Source organism: Lentinus tigrinus, assembly GCF_003813185.1.
Source record: "Lentinus tigrinus ALCF2SS1-7 unplaced genomic scaffold L226scaffold_2, whole genome shotgun sequence".
Taxonomy (NCBI): Eukaryota; Fungi; Basidiomycota; class Agaricomycetes; order Polyporales; family Polyporaceae; genus Lentinus; species Lentinus tigrinus.
Genome location: NW_027137911.1, coordinates 1024236 through 1043268, shown reverse-complemented (window position 1 = coordinate 1043268; position 19033 = coordinate 1024236). Strand labels below are relative to the sequence as shown.

General features: G+C 56.8%; 9 protein-coding genes across 9 annotated transcripts; 4 read left to right on the top strand and 5 right to left on the bottom strand.

Annotated features, from left to right (window-relative positions):
• Positions 1-132: 132 nt before the first annotated feature.
• L226DRAFT_498965 (40S ribosomal protein S7) lies at positions 133-2843 on the top strand. The gene is made up of 7 exons (XM_067677697.1): positions 133-398; positions 457-618; positions 672-961; positions 1011-1445; positions 1934-2175; positions 2251-2478; positions 2543-2843. Exons 1-7 carry the CDS (start codon positions 233-235, stop codon positions 2661-2663), a joined length of 1644 nt encoding a protein of 547 aa, XP_067541602.1. The 5' UTR covers positions 133-232; the 3' UTR covers positions 2664-2843.
• Positions 2844-2994: 151 nt separating this feature from the next.
• On the top strand, positions 2995-4916 carry L226DRAFT_529480 (ras-domain-containing protein). Its single transcript, XM_067679612.1, has 5 exons — positions 2995-3202; positions 3293-3462; positions 3525-3618; positions 3700-4266; positions 4326-4916. The coding sequence occupies exons 1-5, from the start codon at positions 3112-3114 to the stop codon at positions 4529-4531; spliced, it is 1128 nt and encodes a 375-aa protein (XP_067541601.1). The 5' UTR covers positions 2995-3111; the 3' UTR covers positions 4532-4916.
• A 126-nt stretch (positions 4917-5042) lies between these two features.
• L226DRAFT_477233 (AMMECR1-domain-containing protein) lies at positions 5043-6224 on the top strand (the record flags this gene model as incomplete). The annotated part of the gene is made up of 3 exons (XM_067676742.1): positions 5043-5194; positions 5263-5451; positions 5608-6224. The coding sequence occupies 3 exons, from the start codon at positions 5043-5045 to the stop codon at positions 6002-6004; spliced, it is 738 nt and encodes a 245-aa protein (XP_067541600.1). The 3' UTR covers positions 6005-6224.
• On the bottom strand, positions 6098-8338 carry L226DRAFT_127403 (uncharacterized protein). Its single transcript, XM_067672236.1, has 3 exons — positions 8259-8338; positions 8129-8202; positions 6098-8071 (listed from the first exon to the last, which is right to left on the bottom strand). Exon 3 carries the CDS (start codon positions 8049-8051, stop codon positions 6192-6194), a length of 1860 nt encoding a protein of 619 aa, XP_067541599.1. The 5' UTR covers positions 8052-8071; positions 8129-8202; positions 8259-8338; the 3' UTR covers positions 6098-6191.
• A 249-nt stretch (positions 8339-8587) lies between these two features.
• L226DRAFT_529477 (60S ribosomal protein uL3) lies at positions 8588-10193 on the bottom strand. Its single transcript, XM_067679611.1, has 7 exons — positions 10144-10193; positions 10076-10085; positions 9934-10020; positions 9784-9877; positions 9115-9729; positions 8771-9060; positions 8588-8714 (listed from the first exon to the last, which is right to left on the bottom strand). Exons 1-7 carry the CDS (start codon positions 10146-10148, stop codon positions 8649-8651), a joined length of 1167 nt encoding a protein of 388 aa, XP_067541598.1. The 5' UTR covers positions 10149-10193; the 3' UTR covers positions 8588-8648.
• A 648-nt stretch (positions 10194-10841) lies between these two features.
• L226DRAFT_529476 (uncharacterized protein) lies at positions 10842-15591 on the top strand. Its single transcript, XM_067679610.1, has 9 exons — positions 10842-11624; positions 11682-11806; positions 11867-13523; positions 13574-13782; positions 13834-14337; positions 14397-14587; positions 14643-14857; positions 14908-15054; positions 15107-15591. Exons 1-9 carry the CDS (start codon positions 10848-10850, stop codon positions 15380-15382), a joined length of 4101 nt encoding a protein of 1366 aa, XP_067541597.1. The 5' UTR covers positions 10842-10847; the 3' UTR covers positions 15383-15591.
• On the bottom strand, positions 15416-15775 carry L226DRAFT_127239 (uncharacterized protein). Its single transcript, XM_067672235.1, has one exon. It carries the CDS (start codon positions 15658-15660, stop codon positions 15448-15450), a length of 213 nt encoding a protein of 70 aa, XP_067541596.1. The 5' UTR covers positions 15661-15775; the 3' UTR covers positions 15416-15447.
• On the bottom strand, positions 15642-16595 carry L226DRAFT_127120 (uncharacterized protein). The gene is made up of 4 exons (XM_067672234.1): positions 16543-16595; positions 16209-16485; positions 16040-16104; positions 15642-15925 (listed from the first exon to the last, which is right to left on the bottom strand). The coding sequence occupies exons 2-4, from the start codon at positions 16348-16350 to the stop codon at positions 15779-15781; spliced, it is 354 nt and encodes a 117-aa protein (XP_067541595.1). The 5' UTR covers positions 16351-16485; positions 16543-16595; the 3' UTR covers positions 15642-15778.
• L226DRAFT_529474 (uncharacterized protein) lies at positions 16561-18658 on the bottom strand. Its single transcript, XM_067679609.1, has 7 exons — positions 18202-18658; positions 18010-18147; positions 17877-17947; positions 17673-17823; positions 17424-17617; positions 17231-17370; positions 16561-17153 (listed from the first exon to the last, which is right to left on the bottom strand). The coding sequence occupies exons 1-7, from the start codon at positions 18333-18335 to the stop codon at positions 16836-16838; spliced, it is 1146 nt and encodes a 381-aa protein (XP_067541594.1). The 5' UTR covers positions 18336-18658; the 3' UTR covers positions 16561-16835.
• Positions 18659-19033: the final 375 nt, after the last annotated feature.

Here is a 19033-nt window from a genome sequence, read left to right as displayed (position 1 = left end):
CCCGCGGCCGTGAGTGTCGAAGCTTCGGAGGCGGGCCGGGGACGTGCGCGCTCGATGCCTTCATAGGGAGGATAAGATAAGATCGCCCGATCCTCTCGATCACGACGTCTAATCTCGAAGTTTGCGACACCCGAGACGTCAGCTTCGTCCTCCTGTCCAGTGGGCAAACCCCCTTGTATTCGAATTGCGCGCATTGCAATCACAAAAGATTATTACGGCTTCTCTATACGCGATGGCTGCGCAGGACAACGTTCCCCTTCCCCAACCGATACCGCTCGATGAGAAGCTCGCTGCCTTCGACAATGTGCCCTTGTTCATGAAGTCTTTGCCCGAAGACTCCTCGGAGGATGTAGCATTATCTGCGTTGCAGGCTCTCGTGCACGAGGGAACGCCAGATGGTAGGTAAGAAGCACATAGGCATCCTTGAGGAGCCCATTGCTCACACATTGCTACCAGAGAACGCGCAGAACTTCAAGGAGCAGGGAAATGAGTACTTCAAGGGCAAGCGATACCGCGAAGCACTTGGGTTCTACTCGCAAGGAGTGGACGCAAAGCCTGAGGACAAGATACTGCTGGAAGCACTGCTGTGCAATCGTGCAGCATGCAATCTAGAACTGAGTGAGCCCCTCGTCTTGTCTGTACCCGAGGCTGCTCCTGACGACATAGCGCAGAGAACTACGGCTCTGTGTTACGAGACTGCTCAAAGGCTATCAGCATCAACGCACATTCATCCAAGGCATATTACCGCTCCGCTCTTGCCCTTGTCGCTTTGGAACGCTACGACGAGGCCCTGGACTGCTGCGACCGATGCTTGCAGTTCGACAAGGACAACAAGAGCATACAGGGCGTAAGGGAGAAAGCTGCAAAGTTGAAGGGGGAGAAGGAGCGTAAGGAGCGTGAGCGGCAAGAGAGGATACGGCAGGAGCAGCTGGAGAAGGAACGTCTGCGGGCTGCATACAGGGTACGTCGTTCCGTCTGGTGCATGGCATCTCGAGCTCACCGATATGTAGGAACGGAATATCATTGTGAACCGTGTACCTGACAACGTCACTTCGACCCCCTACGAGCCACACTTCGATCCCGAGGACTCGACGAACAGCTCTATGATCTTCCCCGTCCTCTTCATGTACCCTCAATATGCCACGACCGACCTCATTTCACACTTCCATGAAGACACTCCCTTCTCCGCACACCTCAGCGCCATGTTTCCGCCAAATTCGCCGCAGCCAGAATGGGACAAAAAGGGAGAGTACGTCGATGGAAACCTGGTGGTCTTCGGGTGGACTAAACGGCGGAGGTTGCTGAAGATCGGGAAGAAGATGACACTCCGGGACGTCTGTAAGGCCGCCAAGGCGAAGGATGGGGAGCCGGTTGATGGGATTGAGATGAATGACGGAACATTGTCGTTTGTCGTGCTTCCGAAGGGCAAGGAGGAGCAGAAGTGGGTCGAGGATTTCAAGAAGACCAGAGAACAGAATTCGTAGGACGCCTCATGTGTATAAGCGACTATAAGCCTTCAACTGTATCATACACCATTGTTCTTCTAGACATCCGAGACAGACAGTGTTGTTGATGGAGGAGACAGAACAGAAAGCTCGAGGCACACGGTCGCCGAGAACTCAACGGAAGTAGTAAGCGCCCATTGTTCGTTTCGTAAATTTGGCACTGTTTGTCACATTTCCCAGCCAGGCAGCTGAGCGCTCTCCAAAATATCCGCCCAAGGCACCAACGGACACACTATCGACGACGGCGACAGGCTCGGTGAGTGTTATTATGCTATTCTGTTGTATGGATGGAACGTAGAGGATGTTGCGGAGCGGATAGTGAAGAAATGGGAGAGCGAAACGCGGTGGAATGGGATGGATTGGCGGCGTATGGCATGGATGCTGACCAGAGACGGTTCACCTCTGCCAGGACCCCCTCAAGCTTCAAGATGTCCGTTCAGCACAAGATCTTCCGCACGGCCAACGCGCCCAGGACCGCCCCCGATGAGACTGAGACTGCCGTCGCGCAGGCTATCATCGATCTCGAGAACAGCGCGCCCGAGCTCAAGGGTGAGCTGCGCCCCCTCCAAATCTCCGCTGCCCGTGAGGTCGATGTCCGCGGCGGCAAGAAGGCCATCGTCATCTTCGTCCCTGTCCCCCAGCTCAAGGCTTTCCACAAGGTCCAGCAGAGGTGTGTTTCCTCCGCAATCCATGCACATACGCCATTCCATAGAAGAGCGAGGCTAACAGTTCACCCGCACTATAGGCTGACCCGGGAGCTTGAGAAGAAGTTCTCCGACCGTCACGTCGTCTTCGTTGCGCAGCGACGGATGCTCCGCAAGCCGACCCGTACCTCCCGTGTTCAGCAGAAGCGCCCTCGCAGCCGGACGCTCACGAGCGTTCACGACAAGATCCTTGAGGACCTTGTCTTCCCCACTGACATTGTTGGCAAGCGGACGCGTGTGGCCGTTGACGGCTCAAAACTGCTCAAGGTGTACGTATTGCCTTCTTGATCTTCCTGGTCGCGGTGGCCACTGACTAGCGGAACGTATATGTAGCTTCCTGGACGCGAAGGATGCGACGTCATTGGAGTACAAGCTCGACTCGTTCTCCTCGGTCTACCGCCGCCTGACAGGAAAGGATGTTGTGTTCGAGTTCCCCGTGCAGGCGCAGGACTGAGGGCTGCTGCTTGAGCGTTATGGGTGTATAGCACTATGTGATTACTGTTTCACCACGACCAAAATTATGCGCACATGCCCCTCTTCATGGCACGCATCTGGATATGGACCCGGTGTGAGGCGGCGAACGACACAGCTGTGGGATGGTGCGACGGATGGCCAAGTGTGTGATGTGCCACCGGGCCACAGGAACTTGGAACTTGAAGCTGGCCCGACTCGTGCGGTGTCTTGGGAGCAGTGCCACCCGCTCGGGCGCCTACACCGCACCGGTGGCCGGGCGGTAGACGCACGTGGGCGTTGTGGTTCTCCATCGCGAACGGCTGAATAGAGGAAGTGTGTCTCCCTCTCTCTCCCTTCTCTCCTCCGTTATCCGTCCTGCTTCCCGGCCACACAGAAAGCCTTCCCCCCCGCCTACGCGGCTCCGCCCCTCCCCTGCCTGGTCCTCCAACATGATGGCGGAGTATCCGCGTATGGACCCCTACAGGAAGGCCAGATATGACCAGGGTGTCGATGCTAAGATAGTAATCATGGGCAACACCGGTACGTCTCTCGCTTCGTCCTCCGCCGCCCCGCCGGAAGCACCCCGCTACCCTGCCTCGCCCCGAGCACGCAAGTTGACACGTCGTGCAGGCGTCGGCAAGACCAGTCTCCTCCACAGATATACCCAGGGCAAGTTCGATCCCAAGAACACCACCTCCACCACCGGCGCATTCTTCGTCACCAAGAAAGTGAATGTCGACGGCACCAAGGTTAGACTTCAGCTGTGGGATACGGCAGGCCAGGAGCGATTTCGCAGTATGGTGCGTGCCCCCCTTCGTTGCAACCACCGTTGACACCCTCTGACTTAACGCCTGGTGGTCAGGCACCCATGTACTACCGCGGCGCGAACGCTGCTCTGTTGTTGTATGATATAACAAATGCCTCTAGTTTCGAGGACGTCCGCGGCTGGTTGGAAGGTGAGCCCCGAGTTCAATTGTTCCTGATGGACGGTAACCGTGGGGGGTCTCCATCTGACATCGCAACATTGACAATTGCAGAGTTGAAGAAGAATTGCTCCCCCGACCTCATTATCTACATCGTCGGTGCGAAGGCTGACCTACACCAATACCGCCAGGTTACGTCCGACCTTGCCCGTCTCTCGCTACATACATGGTTTCCACCGCCCCGCCCGCCAACGCCTCCGCCTCCACCCCCGCCTTCTACCTTCTCCTACATTCGCCCTCGCTTCACTTCATTCACAAGTATACGATCTGTGCCGGCCCTACAATCTACCAAGCCGACGTCAACAACACCTCCTGAACCCGAACCCACCTTCAACGACCCCCGTTCAAACGCTATCAAGCGCTCCAACACCTCTGCCTACACTCGACCGCGCGCAAAGAGCGGAGATCTGTTGTTACCGCGCTCGAATTCTACCGCCGGCACACGACCAACGCCGCCTTCACGCTTTGGGTACCGTCAAGGGGGCTGGAACGAGATTGGAGACGGGAGCAGTCATAGTCTTCCGGAAGACGAAGACGAGGACGCGGAACACGGAGAAGACCAGGAGTGGGGACTGCGGAAGGGCATGGAATTGTTCGAGGTATCCGCCAAGGATGACTTCGGTATGTTGCTATTGTTGGACGGAGCCGCTCTTGGCAGAACGCTTATGCTGTTACTACAGGCATTCAGCATCTTTTCGACAGTCTCATTGATGCCATCATCCAGAAAAAAGACAAAATCGAGCGCGAGAACGAGATCAAGAGACGCGATAGCGTACTGCTCTCCAGCAGCGCGACGCCTGTATGGGCAGCCCAGGCAGACCAGGAGGAAGCCCGCGAAAAGGCTCGCGCAGCTGCGGGCTCGTCATGGAGTTGTTGTCAGACATAGCAGCTCTTTCACTCTCACTTTCGTCGCTTCAGACGAGATCTTGCCCCCCCCCCCTTCATCCTCGGATCCGCCATATCTACTACCCACTTGCGCTAGGTCGCTTGGATGCTACCGCTGCTTCTTCACTTTATGACTCTATGTTATTACCTTTGTTGTCACGCGCATTATGACCCATGACTCTCTACTCTCTCGCACATCTCCCACTCGCCACGCTGCCACAAGATATCCCATTCTGTCTGTCTACGTATCTCATGTCACTTTCTCCGATTTATCGCTTTTTACTGCATATCGTATTGTACATACAATGTCCATAGTGATACAGTTCGATTGGTTCTCGTAGCACTCATGTTTCAATGCACTCGACGTTGCTGCTCTCGATTTCCTCCTTCCCAACCGGTCTGCCACAGCTCGCCCAAAATGGCAAGCATAGAATAGTAAGTACCGCCCAACACTGCTCTACCTTCTTCCTTCCGCTCCCTTCTCCCCCTCTCCGCTTAGAGCTCACCTCGTCATGTCCGCCCTCGAGTCTGAGCTGTCCAAGGCCATCGGAGATGAGGCCGAGCAGGCGTGCGTACCGGAACATTGCTACTACTGCTTCGACACCCTCTTTTGCGCTCTGACCCGCAAGAAGCCCGTCTCGCCCAAGTTCCCGGACGGCAAGTAGTGCGTGCTCCTCATCCACGCGCATCGGATCTCATCGCTCACGACAGTTCCCCCATTTTCTACTTCAGCCCCCTCTTCGTGACTTGGAACACGCGCTCCTCACGCCCCGGGAAGCCACACCGCCTGCGGGGCTGCATCGGCACCTTTGAGCCCCATCCGCTGCGCGAGGGTCTCTCAGAGTATGCACTCATCAGTGCGTTCCGTGACTCTAGGTTCAAGAAGATTGAAGAGTGGGAGCTCGAGAACCTCGAGTGCAAGTACGTACCCTATCCTTGTGCCCGATGTACTGACCTGATGTGTCGATCCGCCCATCGACCATCGCTCTCCCCCTCACCTTCCCCCGCTCCTGCCTTTACCACGGATTTATTCCGACCGACCCTCCCCCCAATCCCGTTCTCACCCCCACGCCACAGGGTGTCCCTCCTGACGGACTTCGAGGACGCAGAGAACTACCTTGACTGGACTGTGGGCGTGCACGGGATTCACATTACGTTCCCGCACCCGTCCCTCATCCCGATCGCACCCTCGCCGTCGTCCGCGCCCTCCCCGCTCTCTTCGGGGTCTTCCTTGCCTACGCGTAGCGTCCTCAAGCACACGTTTTCTGCGACGTACCTCCCCGAGGTCGCAGAGGAACAGGGCTGGGACAAGATCGAGGCCATAGACAGTGCCATCCGCAAGGCTGGTTGGAACGGCCGCATCTCTGAGGACCTCCGGCGCGCCATTAAGGTGCGGAGGTACCAGAGCAGCATCTGTGCCGTGTCCTGGGAGGAGTATGCCCGTTGGAGGACCACGAATGGGGGTTCCAAGTAGGCTCGAACACGCAGTGGAGTCCGGTGACCTTGGAACTTGCTTCTAGAGTAGAACCAGTGACCACGGAACTCACACATACTCTTTTTCGTCGAACGCGCTGTAGTGAATGAATGGACTCTGTACCATAGATTATCCAATTAGGGTGGCTTCTGCATAACGTATATATATTCGGTGTACATTGCTCAGCTCATGCCCTTCGAATGCGCGACCAATCGTCCCGATCCCTCGCCAACCGCACATGCTCGAAGAACGCCGTGTCAAACTCCTCCGCGTAGATCTTGGTCCTGAACTTGTCCACACGAACGTCCCACCAATGCCCGTATCGTCCTGATAACCTCTCCCACACGCTTCGAAGGATATCACGATCGTACCCACTGGTGATCGCAAAGGCAGATAGCAGCCAGTACACGGTCCGATCGCTGGGCCTTGTAAGGTTGGGGAGATCGATGAATTGGTCGAAGAGGATGCGGAGTTGCGCCAGAGACCATGCTTCCGGATGCGCTTCGCCATAGTGGATCGCTGCCCCGCGCCGTTGGACATAATGAGGATGCTGTGCATGTCGTGCGAAGCCGAGGAAGATGGAGCGGAAGATAGGCAACACGGGGTGCGGGATGATGGGTGACGAATTCGAGGGGAGGATGTCCATGTCCTCCATGTCGATGTCCACCAATGGCCCTGTGACTGGCTCTGGCGAAGTCATCATGTCGGTGAACACCTCAATGCAACGGTGGAAGTGTCCGCGATAGGCGTAGCATTGGATGAGGGTGTAGTAGCAGATCGCGTCGGGCTTCATCTCGGAAGGAATGGTGATCCCCTCTAGCTCGTCCAACTCCCGCACAGCGTTCTCGTAGTCGTCTCTCGGATCCATATTGTGCTGCACGAGGAGACGGTGCCGCAGTATACGGTATATGAGAGAGGCGATGTCAAGCCGACCGTTCCTCCCAAACCCCCATAGAAGCTGGTTGATCGCGTACATGTCGATCTTGAACCCGCCCGTCACTATGCGAGAGAAGGCTGCCCGTACCCCAGACAGCTCTCCTCTATAGCTGTGGTATCGGAGGTAGACAAGGTGGGTTACGTAGTTGGGTTGCAAGCCAGAAGACGCGAGCATGGCATCGGCCTGGCGCATGATGGCTTCGTTGAGCGTACTTCCAGCAATAGCGAGGAGCGATGTGTAAGACACGATATCCGGCATGACGGGCTTGGAGGCGACGCGACAGTGGTCTTCCTGGGGAACATATCGACCACCAGAAAGAGACGAACCGGGGGGCCGGTTTGCCTCCATGTCTCGAAGGATGCTGAGCGCCGAGAAGAAGTTACCCGACCTCGTATCCCGCGAGCCCGATGCCTTCCCGGAGCACTCTATCAAGGCATTCCACTCCCACAGCCGGACCTGTCCCCCGGAATAGTAGAGCGTGTTGAGGACAGAAAGAAGACGATGGAAGACTGTCTGATCGCGTGTCTTCTCCGACGGTCGCCATCGGGTGCGGGCTATAAGTCGCGCAGCGAGGGAGTGGAGATACTTTTCGGGGATAATCTGCTGCACATGGGGAGGTCGTTCGTTAAGGAGTGCTTGGTAGGTTAGCCACGCCTCTTCTAAACCAGCTGCTCCGGCCAGTTTGTCATACAAGACCCGTCGACGGGCATGCTCCTCATACCCCCACCGACTGTGCATGTATCGCGGAGGTGCCGTCTTCCGGGCACCTCGGCTCTGCGAGGGAGGTACAGCGATCGAGGTCATGTTCCGTGGTCTGTGGCTGCGGTGTTGGGATGCCGTAGCCTGCGGTCGGCCTTCATGTGGCGGACTATCCTCCTCGGGGAGGGCGATAGGATGGGGTGTGTGAGGAAAGTGGGAATGGGACGTGCCAGCGACCATCGCAATCGTCTCTTCAACTTCAGTCTTCGTCGTTGAGTGTAAACGTGGGGCGCCGAAGTGGTACAACGGGGAGTCATGAGCGAGCTGCTTGTGCAGAAAGCGGTGACGTTGAAGAGGAAAGCGCGATATCCCATGAGTGAACGTGAGGCCCAGAGAGGACGCTCTGAGCATCAATGCAATGAGCAGTCATCCTGCCGGCCGACACATCTCAGACTTTCTGGTACCCACACGATGTAAGAGACACGCACCGCGACACGACAAACCAGCACCACGGAGTCTACGAGCGCAATGACGCGCCAGCGTGCTGTTGTACTACCGCCTCCTGGAAACATGGCTACATGAGTGGACAGCTTCAAGCTACGATCGAGTCGAACGTACCGTTGCGCACGATGCAGGGGTCCAGACAAGCGTGTCTGACTAGTCCGAAGATGATGGACGCGTGCGGCGTGTGGTCGAGAACAGCTCTCTGTCTCGCGCGCCAGCGGCACTCACTTTTTCGTCCGTGAACGGGCGCTTCTTTAAATGCTCGACTTCTGATTGGCCCGCGAGCCACGCCGGCCGGCCGACTCAGTCTCTCGTTCCTCTTCCCAACGATCGGCCCTAAGACTTTCGTCACAAAACAAGATCACACGGAGTTGCGGCTGGTGTACAACCGTAGATGCTTCATAGCCAGGGAGCGTGTCATGTCATGGAGGGATACAAAGCATAGCGTGGACAATGCAGCATAACGGTAAAGCGAGTAGTAGTAAGTACGGAGGTAATAGCAGATCAAGCCCGGGCCTTGAGCGTTCCCAAGAACGCGGCCTTTTCCTCGAACGTCTGGAACGCACCGTGCTATATGACAGAGTGTTAGTGATGCATTTGGGTGCCATGCCAGACCAAAGACTTACGCCGAACTTCGACGAGGTATCGATGAACTTGAGCTGGACCTTCTCGAGATCCCGGCGAGAAGTGTGGACCATGAGCGACTTCCGGATGGTGACAACACGCTTCTTGGTACCAGGAATGGAGCCCTTCAGCATGAGGTAGTCGTTCTTGACGATACCGTAGTGAGGGAAGCCACCCATGGGCGTGATGGTCTTCTTGGTGATGTCATGCTCCGTCGAAGCGTTGCCATCATCCTCACCACGGCCAATACGGTAGATCTTCTTGTTGAGCTCCGTACGGTGGTGGTAGCCGTCTATACAGGGTCGTCAGTCCCCGATCTCTTCGGACTGTGTGAGCAGGTACTTACTTTGACCAGCACGGGCGACGGAGAACATGACCTTCGAAGGGTGCCATGCACCGATACAGGCGACCTTGCGGAGACCCTTGTGCGTCTTGCGAGGAAGTTTCTTGGTGCCCCAACGGTGAGTGACACCCTCGAAACCATGACCCTTCGTGACCGCAATGACGTCGATAACCTCGTCTTGCTCGAAGACGGTGCTGACTTCAATCGGCTTCTCGAACAGGCCGTGCGCGAACTCAACCTTGTCCGCGATAGAGCCACCGTTAACCTGGATCTCCATGAGGTGGGCCTTCTTCTGGGAGAGGCCGGTCTTGCGGATCTGGGTGTGCGCGAGGACACGAACGACGGTGCAGTACTTCCGGATGCGCTCGAGCTCGCGGGCGATGGACTTGCCACCATCCTCGGCGTGCTTCTTGGCGTAGCGGGTGAACGCCTTCTTCTTGGAGCGGTACCAGTTCTTGTAGAACCGACGCTTGAGCTCGTCCGAAAGATGAGAAGCCCAGACCGTGGTAAGAGTGCGGAGACCGCGAGGAGTCTCGACGTAGCCAACAACACCAACAACAATCATCGGCGGCGTCTCGACAATCGTGACTGCCTCCACAACCTCGCGCTTGTGCATCTCTATGATACTTGTTGGTCTCTGCTCGCGAAACGCACACACAAGTTGCTACTCACTGGAACCAGGACGGTCTAGATCGCGAACGACGTGCGTCATACCGGCCTTGTAGCCCATAACAGCCGTCAAGTGGACGGGCTTCTTGGGGTCATCCTATCCCGCGACAATGCTCAATCCCCCTTCCTTCCGCCGACAGTTCAGAAACGTACCTTGGGGAACGCCTTGACCTTTCCACGGTGGCGCGCAGCACGCTTCCGGGGCAGGAAACCAAGAGAGCCGTGACGGGGGGCTTCGTACTACGGTGTATGATATGAATGGGGTTGTCCAAGAGCTATGGTACTCTGTACGAACCTTACGGTGACTATGAACATCATTGTCAGCTTCTGTGGGCACTTCACGAGACACACTGTCATGCTCACCTCATTTTGAAGGGGGGTCTTGAGGGCGTCGGTGTCGTCGAGGACCGTTCGATAGATTCTTGCAGGCAGGGCGGTTGTGGCTGAAGAAACTGTACAGTACATCCGCATTTGGAGCACGGCGCTAGAAGATTGTATCGGGTCATTGGATCGGTTGATGGAATCTGAGTAGGAGCTGTCGGCATGACCGCTCACCCAGTCCCATCCAACACCTGTCCCTTGGGACAGATGAGTTGAAAAAATAATGCGTGAGGTATGCGTATCGGCCTTTGAGGTGAAATCTATACAGCCCAGTGCTCATGACGCGACCCAAGTTTCCGAGCCAGGCGATTGGGCTCGAGCCAGAAACCACAAGTACACAGTCAGCGTGCCCTTTCGTGGTCATTAATAATAGGTTCGTACAACGTGAATTCAACATGGAGGTGTCGTTAGGAAGTTGGAACAGTATCACAAATTCATCCTGAGGGACTAGTTACTGTCGCATTTGTCATTGGAGCGCCCAAGTGCCTGAGTTTCCAAAAACGCGCTCGTCACAGTTGCGTCACACCAGTACGCGCGCTTGCGGGGAAGTGTGACGAGGCTGAGTCGCCCGCGTCGTCGAACAGACCCTCACCATCGAGCTCGTTGTCCAGCTCGTCGGGCCACCCCATCCTGCGCGGCGACCACACTCTACTCCTTGCACATTGCTCTTTCCATCTTTACGCGTCATGTCATCTCCGTCTTCCCCCCGCATCGTGCGGGCCCGTCGAACCTACGGACGACGAGCCACGTCTGACCACGGCTCTTCCTTCGACGAGGCCGCCAATAACAGCATTGATTCGCGCGATGATTATGACTTCTCCCTTTCCACTAGTGTGGACTTTGATGTTCCACCAGTTTCGGACTCTCCAGACGCGTCAAACGCGTCTCCTGTCGGTGGGCAGGCATCGGGAGGGGAAAACTCTAGTGCCCACCATCGCTTCTATCGGTATGGATGGAAGGACAAGCTAAAGGCGATTGATGATAGCTACTGGGCGGACGACAACGACTCCACCGGAAAGCTCGATGGAGATTCCATGGAAGTGTCGCCGACGCGTCCAACAACGCCTTCCAATCGAGATCATAGTGCAGCCGACGTGTTCGGTGGCTCACTATCCTCTTTGACCCACTCCTCTCCGGCCGCGCCCTCAGTGGCTCTGTCCTCCTCGCCTCCCAAACCTGATTCTCTCCCTGCTTCAGGCTACGAATCCGACTACGCTGAACGCCCATCTACTCCCCAGTCCCCGCGTGATTATCTCGGAACGTCGAGGTCACGTTCGTCTCCCACTCCTCCTACGTCCATCGAGATGCCTCCTCCTAAGACAGGCAAGGGCAAGGCAAAGGCCTTAGAACCACTCCGTTACGACAGCGGTGACCAATCCGTGGGCGATTCTCGGGCCACGAAGGCGCGTGGCACTGTCGGTCAAAAGAAGAGTCAAGGTGTAGAGAAGCGCACTAAAGTTAGAGTCAGTCCTCCGTTCAGATACTGAAGTAAGACCACGTCTCCTGACTCCGAACGATAGCGACCCACGAAGAAGGAGATAGCGGAGACGAAGAAGGCCACGGTGCGGCTCACTGTACAGCAATCAGCATCAATCGCGCCTGCGCCTCGGCAGAACAAGTTTTCTCTGTCGGAGCTCAAGCAACAGTAAGTCCTGCGTTGAACATTGCTTGTTGCGTGATGATTCACGGCGAATGCAATCATTAGGTTGAAGCCTCAAGTACAACAGCTACAGCGATCCCGTACTCCACCGACGGATCCGATTGAGTCATTCTCTTCACCGCGCTCAAGACTTCCTGAACCGATTCGCCGAGCATCGAAGTCGCAGCCCACAGAGGCCTCATTCGATTCTCGTGGATCCCTCGGCGAGATGGATTCAGGCTCGGACTCGGACGCAGATATGCCCGATTTCCAGGAACTCGACAAGCAGCAGCGTGAGGCCAAAAAGGGACCGTGGAATTTACGAGAGTTCAAGCTGAAAGTGGTGGCAGAGCAACGGGCTAACACTGTTGCTGATGATGACGACGACATTGGCATCGTGATTGTGGATGACATGAAGACTGTCGCTCGGGACGAGGCACAGGCACGTCGAGGGGCGATTGCCCGTGGTGAAGTTCCCTCTGCTGGTTCCAAGAAACAGCTTGATGCAGCTGGGTCAAGTGCGCGACGGGAACGTGCAATGATGGACGAGAAGGAAGTAGCAGCCGCACTGAAGGCGGCCGCCAAGTCCAAGTTCGAGACGGAATCTGACAACAGGAAATCGGAGGCCACGATACCGCCGAAAGCCCTGCTCTCGTACCTGCTCACGAAGGCGGACGAACAGGCGGGTACGATGAGGCAGCAGAAACAGGAGGAGTGGAAGCGTCACGGCGGGAAGATGAAGGAAGCGCTTGCGCCTGCGGCCAACCCCATTTCCTCGCTACAAGACGTACTCGACAAACGGCGGTCAGCTCGCGAGGCGCGGAAAGCCGCTGCGGAGGTGGTAGACAGCGATCAAGATGATGAGGATTGGAGACCTGACGAGCACGAGGCGATGAACGAAGATGGAGACGAGGATGCTCGACAATCCGACGCAGGGGACCGCGCACCTGGTCCTTCTCACGAAGACGCTAGTGCTCAGGCAGACGACGAAGATGACGAGGAAAACCCTTTCAACGTTCCCCGTCACCCTCAGCGTCGGGCCAGAGCTACGATCGAGTCGGACGACGACGAGGAAGACGGCGCAGAGAACCATCCACCACCGCAGCCCAGCCGGGGCCGCAAGTTGGTTCGCGACTCCACCTGGGTTCGTGGGTCGCATTCTCCGGACACGCAGGCACATTCACTAGCGCACCGCAACTCCATCACATCTGTTGGCGATCTCACTGACGGTACACGGACAGAAGATGGTACGGACAAGGAGAACGATGCCTTGCTCAGCTTCGATCGCGGCGAGGACAAGGAGAACACCGTCATCGCGGTTCAGTCCCCTGCTCGCCTCAATCGCTTTGGTTCTCTCTTCGCTTCGGAAATCGCGGGATCGCCTTCTGGGTCGGTTGGACGTGGTGCACCTGATGGTGTCCGCTCCCCACTTAAGGAACTCCCAGCCGAAGACGATGATCCCTTTGCGTTCACTCCTGGACCTCCGCTGCGACTCGCGGGTCCTGGCATGGAGAGCGGAAGCCTGGAATCGTCACCTGTTAACCTCGGAGCAGGAAGCGGCCTCGAGCCTGCCTTCTCGTTGTCGCCCACGAATAAGGGCAAAGGCAAGGCGTCTGCGCGCTCTACGAGTCCTACTCCTTTGGCTGAGGCTCTGGACCTTGGTGGGGGTCTGGGTGGAGGCATCGGCGGTGGTGGATTCTCCCAATTCTTCACGCAAGAAGGGGTATGTTGCAGGGACATTACGCCTCCAAGTATTTGCTGACGTGCACGTAGGACGCTCGTGGGTTCGATCAGCTTAAGGCGGCCCAAGACGACGACGACATCGCGCTCACCGCGGAGCCTGGGCTCCAGGCCGCCCTGGACGTCAGCAGTACTTGGCGTAAGAAGGCTGACGAGATCTTCGAGAAGGAGCAGGAGCAGATCGCCCTTCAAGAGCAGGCCAATGCGCAGAAGGAGCCCGAAATGTATGTGGACGCTAATGGGTGAGGTGGTCGATTTTTGCATTCATTGCAGATATTCACGCCTGGTGGTAGCTTCTTAACGCAGACGCGGCCACCCCTGGTCAGCCCTTACTCTTCCAAGACGCCTCTTCATCTCAACTCTGGCGTGCGATTCTCCTCACCACGGAGCGTGTTGTCCTCCCTGCGCAAGCCTCTTGGAGATCTCTTCTCGCAAGACCCCGATGACGACGACGACGATCTCCCCTCACGCGCCCGACGGCTGCGCAAGCGTACCATATCTCCTGAACCTGTGTTGGAGGCGCCGCGAATAAGGCAGAACGTGTTCGATATTCTCCAGCGCCTCAAGGCTCCAAAGGCAGTGAAACAGACGAAGCTGAACAAATCGGAGTTCATCGAGGGCGAGGCAGAGGAGTCCGACGAGGAGGCAGGTTTCGGGTTTGGCCCGCAGAAGGTGAAGGGCGACGACGACGATGACGATGACGGCGAGGACCAGGACCGTATCTTGGAGGAGCTTGTCGACGACAAGGAGATGGACGACAAGACCCTCGGCGAAGAAAAGGTTCTGGAGAAAGTCCGGTGAGTGACTTACTCAAGAGCTGTGGGAGTGATCGTCAGCTGAGTCGTTCTGTTATCAGCGAACACCAGGAGGCGGATGACAAGGCTATCGAGAAGGTTCACCTTGAAGCCGTTCAGGGTAAACTTCGTACTAAGCGCGGGAAACGAGGGCTCGACCTCAGCGATAGCGAGTCGGAAGATGAGGGGGGTTGGAACGCCGGCGCCAAGTTCAAGAAGGTGAAGAAGAATCCTCAGACCATTGAGGCGCTTGGTACGTAGCGATTGACTGCGTACGATAGCTCACATCATAGCTCACATCCTAACAGAAAAGGACCCGGATACCAAAGCGTTCGCTCAAGCGTATAGCGTTAATATGGCTGACGATGGCGAAGAGCTTGCCTTCTTGCGTAAGGAGGATGACAGTATGGATATAGACGGGGGTGCGGAAGGAGAGGACGGGGAGGGTGAGGAGGCACCGATGTCAGTCTCCGCTGCGCAATTGCGGGAGGAAATGCTCGCCTTTGCAGATCAAGGTGATCAGGTAGGTTGATCACTTGTCTGACCTTGCGGACATTGATCGACATCCTACAGGCCCGAGTGTTCGACCCGGAGGACGTCTCCTGGGCAGACAGAGATCTGGACGATGAGGAAGAGATGAGACTCGAGAGCCGCGTTAGGGAGGTCTCGGCTGAAGCACCCAACCCGCGCCGTCCCAATGTGGCGTCTGGCGCCCTCCAGGTAAGTTGCGTTGCGTCACTTGAAGCTTGTGCAACGCTCATCGCGGTTGTAGGCCAAGTCCAATGTCATTGACAGCACCACCTCTGCGCAATTGAGACAATGGGCCAGGACAGAAGCCTCGACGCGCACAGGTGCAATTATCGGGCGCAGTGCGGGGAGCTCCGTGGCTGTCACTGGTCACGGAAAGACGAAGGGAGGAAACGGCTCGTTCAAGGGACCGCGGACTGCCTCCTCGTCCGGAGCAGCCAAGCCGAAGCCGGTGACCAAGCAAGCCAGCATGCTCAGCGCGGTGCCCAGCTTCAGCAAACGAAGCAAGTTTGGAAACTAGGCCGCAGACGTCCATGCCATGACTCATCTACGCTATCCTATTCGCTCGTTGCTATTTGTGTATGCTCATCCATGTCGATATGTAATCATGTATGCCGCTTTGTAGGATCCAGTCACATGTAGTAGTCCGCCGCACAGTATATATATCGGAGTTATCTTGGACAAGGGTGCGAAGAGCATCCTGAACCTGGATATTTCCCTCTCGCCACACCAACTTGACGCCGTCACACACTCAGTGGCATTACAGCACACGTCGGTCAGCGAAACCCAGACGTCCATTAGCCGGAACAACAACGAACAACAGGTATGAGTCGACTCTGGGTATACAAACAGAAGAACCTAAGCCCAAGCCAAGCAGCGGCGCCCAAGCATCTAGTAATGTAGTGGTGGTATACAGTCAATAGTTTTGCTTTCCATACCCGCGGCCCATCCGGACACCCCATGGAACGGTGCGTGGCGGACGTGCCGGGGAGACGTTGAACGTGCGCGAGGCTCGACGGGCGTGGCCATGGCTTTTCTGCCGTCGCGTGTTGTCCTGCTGCAGCTGCACAGGCATGGCACACACGGAAGCAGCATGGAACACGAGCGCGAGCACAAAAGAACAAAACAGTCAGCCTCGACGCGGGGCAACCTCGCGGCAACGGGGAGGAGCACTGACCTTGTACCTGAGCATGATTAGCTTCGCCATGCATGCCGGGGGTCCACTCTCCCTGAACGGAGTTCCTATTTGGAGGTCGCTCAGGCTCAGATACCGCAGCACGAGAGGAGAAGAGATGGAGCACGGGACGGGAGACGGAGGTAGCGGGAGGGTGGGACATGGGACTTACGGGAGGCAACGACCGCAAGGCCGGCTTCGTGTGCATCGAGGAACTCATCTCCACCCGTTATCGATGCCCAGACAGACGGGAAGCAGAGGCATAAGAGGAGGAGGGACGCGAGAAATGACAGGAGGACGAACATCCCGGGCATCGTGCTCTGCGAGCAGGGCGGCCGTGCAGGCGGGCTCTCCAGGCTGGACGCAAGCAAGAACCGTGTCCGTTGCTACCCTGCCAGCCATCCCCCCCTGCGCGCCTCCCGCCCCGCCCACATCACACCCAGATCGGGCTGGCCCCCGCTTAGTCAGCTAAACACCTCCTCATTGGTCCTGCGATCTTCTCTTGCCTAAGTACCTCCGTGTTGGACTTGGAACATCCCGAGTCGACCGCCTCGCAAATAATCGTCATCATCGTGAATTCGCATTGCAAAAACGTCATCCACTCGGACATACATATCGTACACGGTTTCTCCTGCCCTGAGCAGCCCGTACCAGCCTCGGTAGCGTGATACACTGGCTCGTAGATAACGATACAAGCACCCAGCTAGTATATCAATAACTCACGAGAAAGACCAAAGGAAACGTTGCTGAGCGAGGTGCTTGAGCAACTCTAGTGATAGCCACGGCATCGGCACGAGGCTCATCTGCGCTCGAACGTCGCGGCATAGTCCCGCCATGCACTGTGCAGCAGGAGGACAAACGCCTGCCCTTCGGGACTGTAGCTGCCCGACGCGGAAGGCGTGTTGAAGGTAAGGGGGTCCACAGTGTTCAAGAGCCAACCGTCGTCTGTTAAGCTCGCCTTGATGACATCAAATGCGTCGTTGGCCGAGGAGATGTGGGTCAAGTCGCCAGTGAGCGCCGCCATGCGGTACGTGACCGCCCCAAGGAGGGCAGTACTGGAGGAGTCCGGGAAGGAGTCCGCCTGGTCGATCCAATTGAGCAGCGTGCCGTTCGTTTGCTGCGCGGGACAATGTGCCGTAAGCGATCTACTGCGCAGTATCACCGAACAAATATCCGCGGCCCTGCCTGACTTACCTGATAATTCCAAGCATGCGTGAGGATCTCGTTGATCCAAGACGTCAACTCTAGACGCTCAGACAGCATGTTGTCGGCTTCGCTCGAGCGACGGATCGTCTCGAGAACACGGAGCATGCCCGCAGCAGCCCAGGCATTGCCTACGGAACAGTGAGCCGACGATGCTCGGGCACGATGTTCGGATGGGCCGTACCTGTTCCCCAGTGCGTGGCGTCGGTCCCGCTGCCAAGAATGATGTGCTGCCATAGACCGCTGTCGTCCTTCAAGTACTGTCGATAGAGCTTGCACTGCGTATAGGCCAACTGGAGTAGATCATAGCCAGTGCTGCCGCCCTGGAGTGCCCCATAGTAGGCAATGAAAGGAGGTGCCATGTACACGAAGTCGGCCCTGTTCGAGGTCAGACTCGACGTCAGTAGAACGTTGTTTACGGCAGGAAACATACCAGAGCTGGACCTGGTCCGCGCGGTGTGAGATCGCACCGTCTTCAGTGCGTGGAGCATCGTTCAGAAGGTAGCTCAGCTGATTCGACGCCGCGACAGAGAACTTGGGGTCACTGCGGGTCCAATTCGCAAGCAGCACAGGCACACCAAGACCTTCGCGGGCGTTTAGCGTATCACGCGGCGCAGTTAGATAGCAAAGCACGTACTGGCGGGGTCCCCAACAGCGCCGTCGCCGTCGATGAGTGGGCCGGCGGTATCAGTGTCATTGCCCACGATCCTGCAACGGGACGAATATCAGTGAGATCTCCGAGAGACAAAGCACGACCTAGACATGCTTACTCGGACGCCTTCGTGATCACGTCGGACGCAGTACTATCCGATGCTAACACCCTGGGCGGAGGGATAGTGCCACCAAAGACCGACAGCTCCGGCGATTCAAGCTCCAGGAGTGTCTCTAACTCTGTTCCTATCTCCCAACTGGTGAGGGTGTTAGCGGAGATGTTCAAAGACAAGTGGAATGCGATTACACACCTATGAGTGGCAATTTGTGCCAAGTTGGCTTTTACCTTGGCAATCATGTCGTCGTCGAGGCCAGTCTGACCTGTGGGAACACCGACGACAGCAGTGCATGCCACCAAGAGGGTGAGCAGGATGCTGAAGGCCATGGCTCGTTCGAACGCAAGGAAGGAACGAGGGAGGGACACGGCGGGGGCGAGCGGGGAGCCATCAGAGGAACTCGGTGGGCTTTTATATGGCGGACAAAGGTACGAGGAACGTGGAACGTGCGGAGGCTACGCGGTAGAGTCGCTGACAGGAAATGACGCCTGCCGAAGAAGCAACGCGAGATCACGGACGGAAAACTGCAGATCTGCTTGAAAGATTGGATCACGCTCAAGGTCATAGCACTGATCGACCATGTACTCCACGGTGTTCTGGCAGTGGCTGGTTCTTGCGGGCACGGCGGTACCAGGCTTGAAATGTTGGACGCAGCGTTGCTGGCTCTCAGGCCCAACGACGTCTCATACTTATCGGGCTCGCCAGGTTGCGCTGGGATGCCGAGGGCAATAGGTCGCCACTCCATGTGACACGGCCCCATGGCACCGACATGAAAGCTTGGAAGCTCGAAATGACCGGAGCGATGCCGTTACTCCAGGGATGAATTTTATTTGTAAGTTTCTTTGCCCTAGGGAATATTCTAGGCACCACACAGTTGCACGCTCATCGGGGTGACCGGTGGTGGAGACGTACAGTTGGGTTCCATATGCTTATCTTCACAGGACTGTAATCCACTCAAGATATCTCTGCGGCGTCAGCTTTTCAATGCCCATCGGCACGTTGACCGCTTGAGACCAGAGCCACCTTT

What these genes read in the sequence shown, in the direction of transcription:
- L226DRAFT_498965 (XM_067677697.1), top strand. Translation starts at nt 233, where the DNA reads ATGGCTGCGCAGGACAACGTTCCCCTTCCCCAACCGATACCGCTCGAT. An exon ending in GTCTGCGGGCTGCATACAGG is followed by an intron (nt 962 to 1,010) that starts GTACGTCGTTCC and finishes ACCGATATGTAG; the next exon opens with GAACGGAATATCATTGTGAA. An exon ending in GGCTCAAAACTGCTCAAGGT is followed by an intron (nt 2,479 to 2,542) that starts GTACGTATTGCC and finishes ACGTATATGTAG; the next exon opens with CTTCCTGGACGCGAAGGATG.
- L226DRAFT_529480 (XM_067679612.1), top strand. Translation starts at nt 3,112, where the DNA reads ATGATGGCGGAGTATCCGCGTATGGACCCCTACAGGAAGGCCAGATAT. An exon ending in CGTCCGCGGCTGGTTGGAAG is followed by an intron (nt 3,619 to 3,699) that starts GTGAGCCCCGAG and finishes TGACAATTGCAG; the next exon opens with AGTTGAAGAAGAATTGCTCC. An exon ending in ATCCGCCAAGGATGACTTCG is followed by an intron (nt 4,267 to 4,325) that starts GTATGTTGCTAT and finishes CTGTTACTACAG; the next exon opens with GCATTCAGCATCTTTTCGAC.
- L226DRAFT_127403 (XM_067672236.1), bottom strand. Translation starts at nt 8,051, where the DNA reads ATGCTCAGAGCGTCCTCTCTGGGCCTCACGTTCACTCATGGGATATCG.
- L226DRAFT_529477 (XM_067679611.1), bottom strand. An exon ending in AGGTCAAGGCGTTCCCCAAG is followed by an intron (nt 9,878 to 9,933) that starts GTACGTTTCTGA and finishes GTCGCGGGATAG; the next exon opens with GATGACCCCAAGAAGCCCGT. An exon ending in CGTCGCCCGTGCTGGTCAAA is followed by an intron (nt 9,061 to 9,114) that starts GTAAGTACCTGC and finishes GACCCTGTATAG; the next exon opens with ACGGCTACCACCACCGTACG.
- L226DRAFT_529476 (XM_067679610.1), top strand. Translation starts at nt 10,848, where the DNA reads ATGTCATCTCCGTCTTCCCCCCGCATCGTGCGGGCCCGTCGAACCTAC. An exon ending in AGAAGCGCACTAAAGTTAGA is followed by an intron (nt 11,625 to 11,681) that starts GTCAGTCCTCCG and finishes TCCGAACGATAG; the next exon opens with CGACCCACGAAGAAGGAGAT. An exon ending in AAGGTTCTGGAGAAAGTCCG is followed by an intron (nt 14,338 to 14,396) that starts GTGAGTGACTTA and finishes TTCTGTTATCAG; the next exon opens with CGAACACCAGGAGGCGGATG.
- L226DRAFT_127239 (XM_067672235.1), bottom strand. Translation starts at nt 15,660, where the DNA reads ATGGACGTCTGGGTTTCGCTGACCGACGTGTGCTGTAATGCCACTGAG.
- L226DRAFT_127120 (XM_067672234.1), bottom strand. Translation starts at nt 16,350, where the DNA reads ATGCCCGGGATGTTCGTCCTCCTGTCATTTCTCGCGTCCCTCCTCCTC. An exon ending in CCTTGCGGTCGTTGCCTCCC is followed by an intron (nt 16,105 to 16,208) that starts GTAAGTCCCATG and finishes ACCTCCAAATAG; the next exon opens with GAACTCCGTTCAGGGAGAGT. An exon ending in TAATCATGCTCAGGTACAAG is followed by an intron (nt 15,926 to 16,039) that starts GTCAGTGCTCCT and finishes ATGCCTGTGCAG; the next exon opens with CTGCAGCAGGACAACACGCG.
- L226DRAFT_529474 (XM_067679609.1), bottom strand. Translation starts at nt 18,335, where the DNA reads ATGGCCTTCAGCATCCTGCTCACCCTCTTGGTGGCATGCACTGCTGTC. An exon ending in GCACAAATTGCCACTCATAG is followed by an intron (nt 18,148 to 18,201) that starts GTGTGTAATCGC and finishes CACCCTCACCAG; the next exon opens with TTGGGAGATAGGAACAGAGT. An exon ending in CGCCACGCACTGGGGAACAG is followed by an intron (nt 17,371 to 17,423) that starts GTACGGCCCATC and finishes ACTGTTCCGTAG; the next exon opens with GCAATGCCTGGGCTGCTGCG.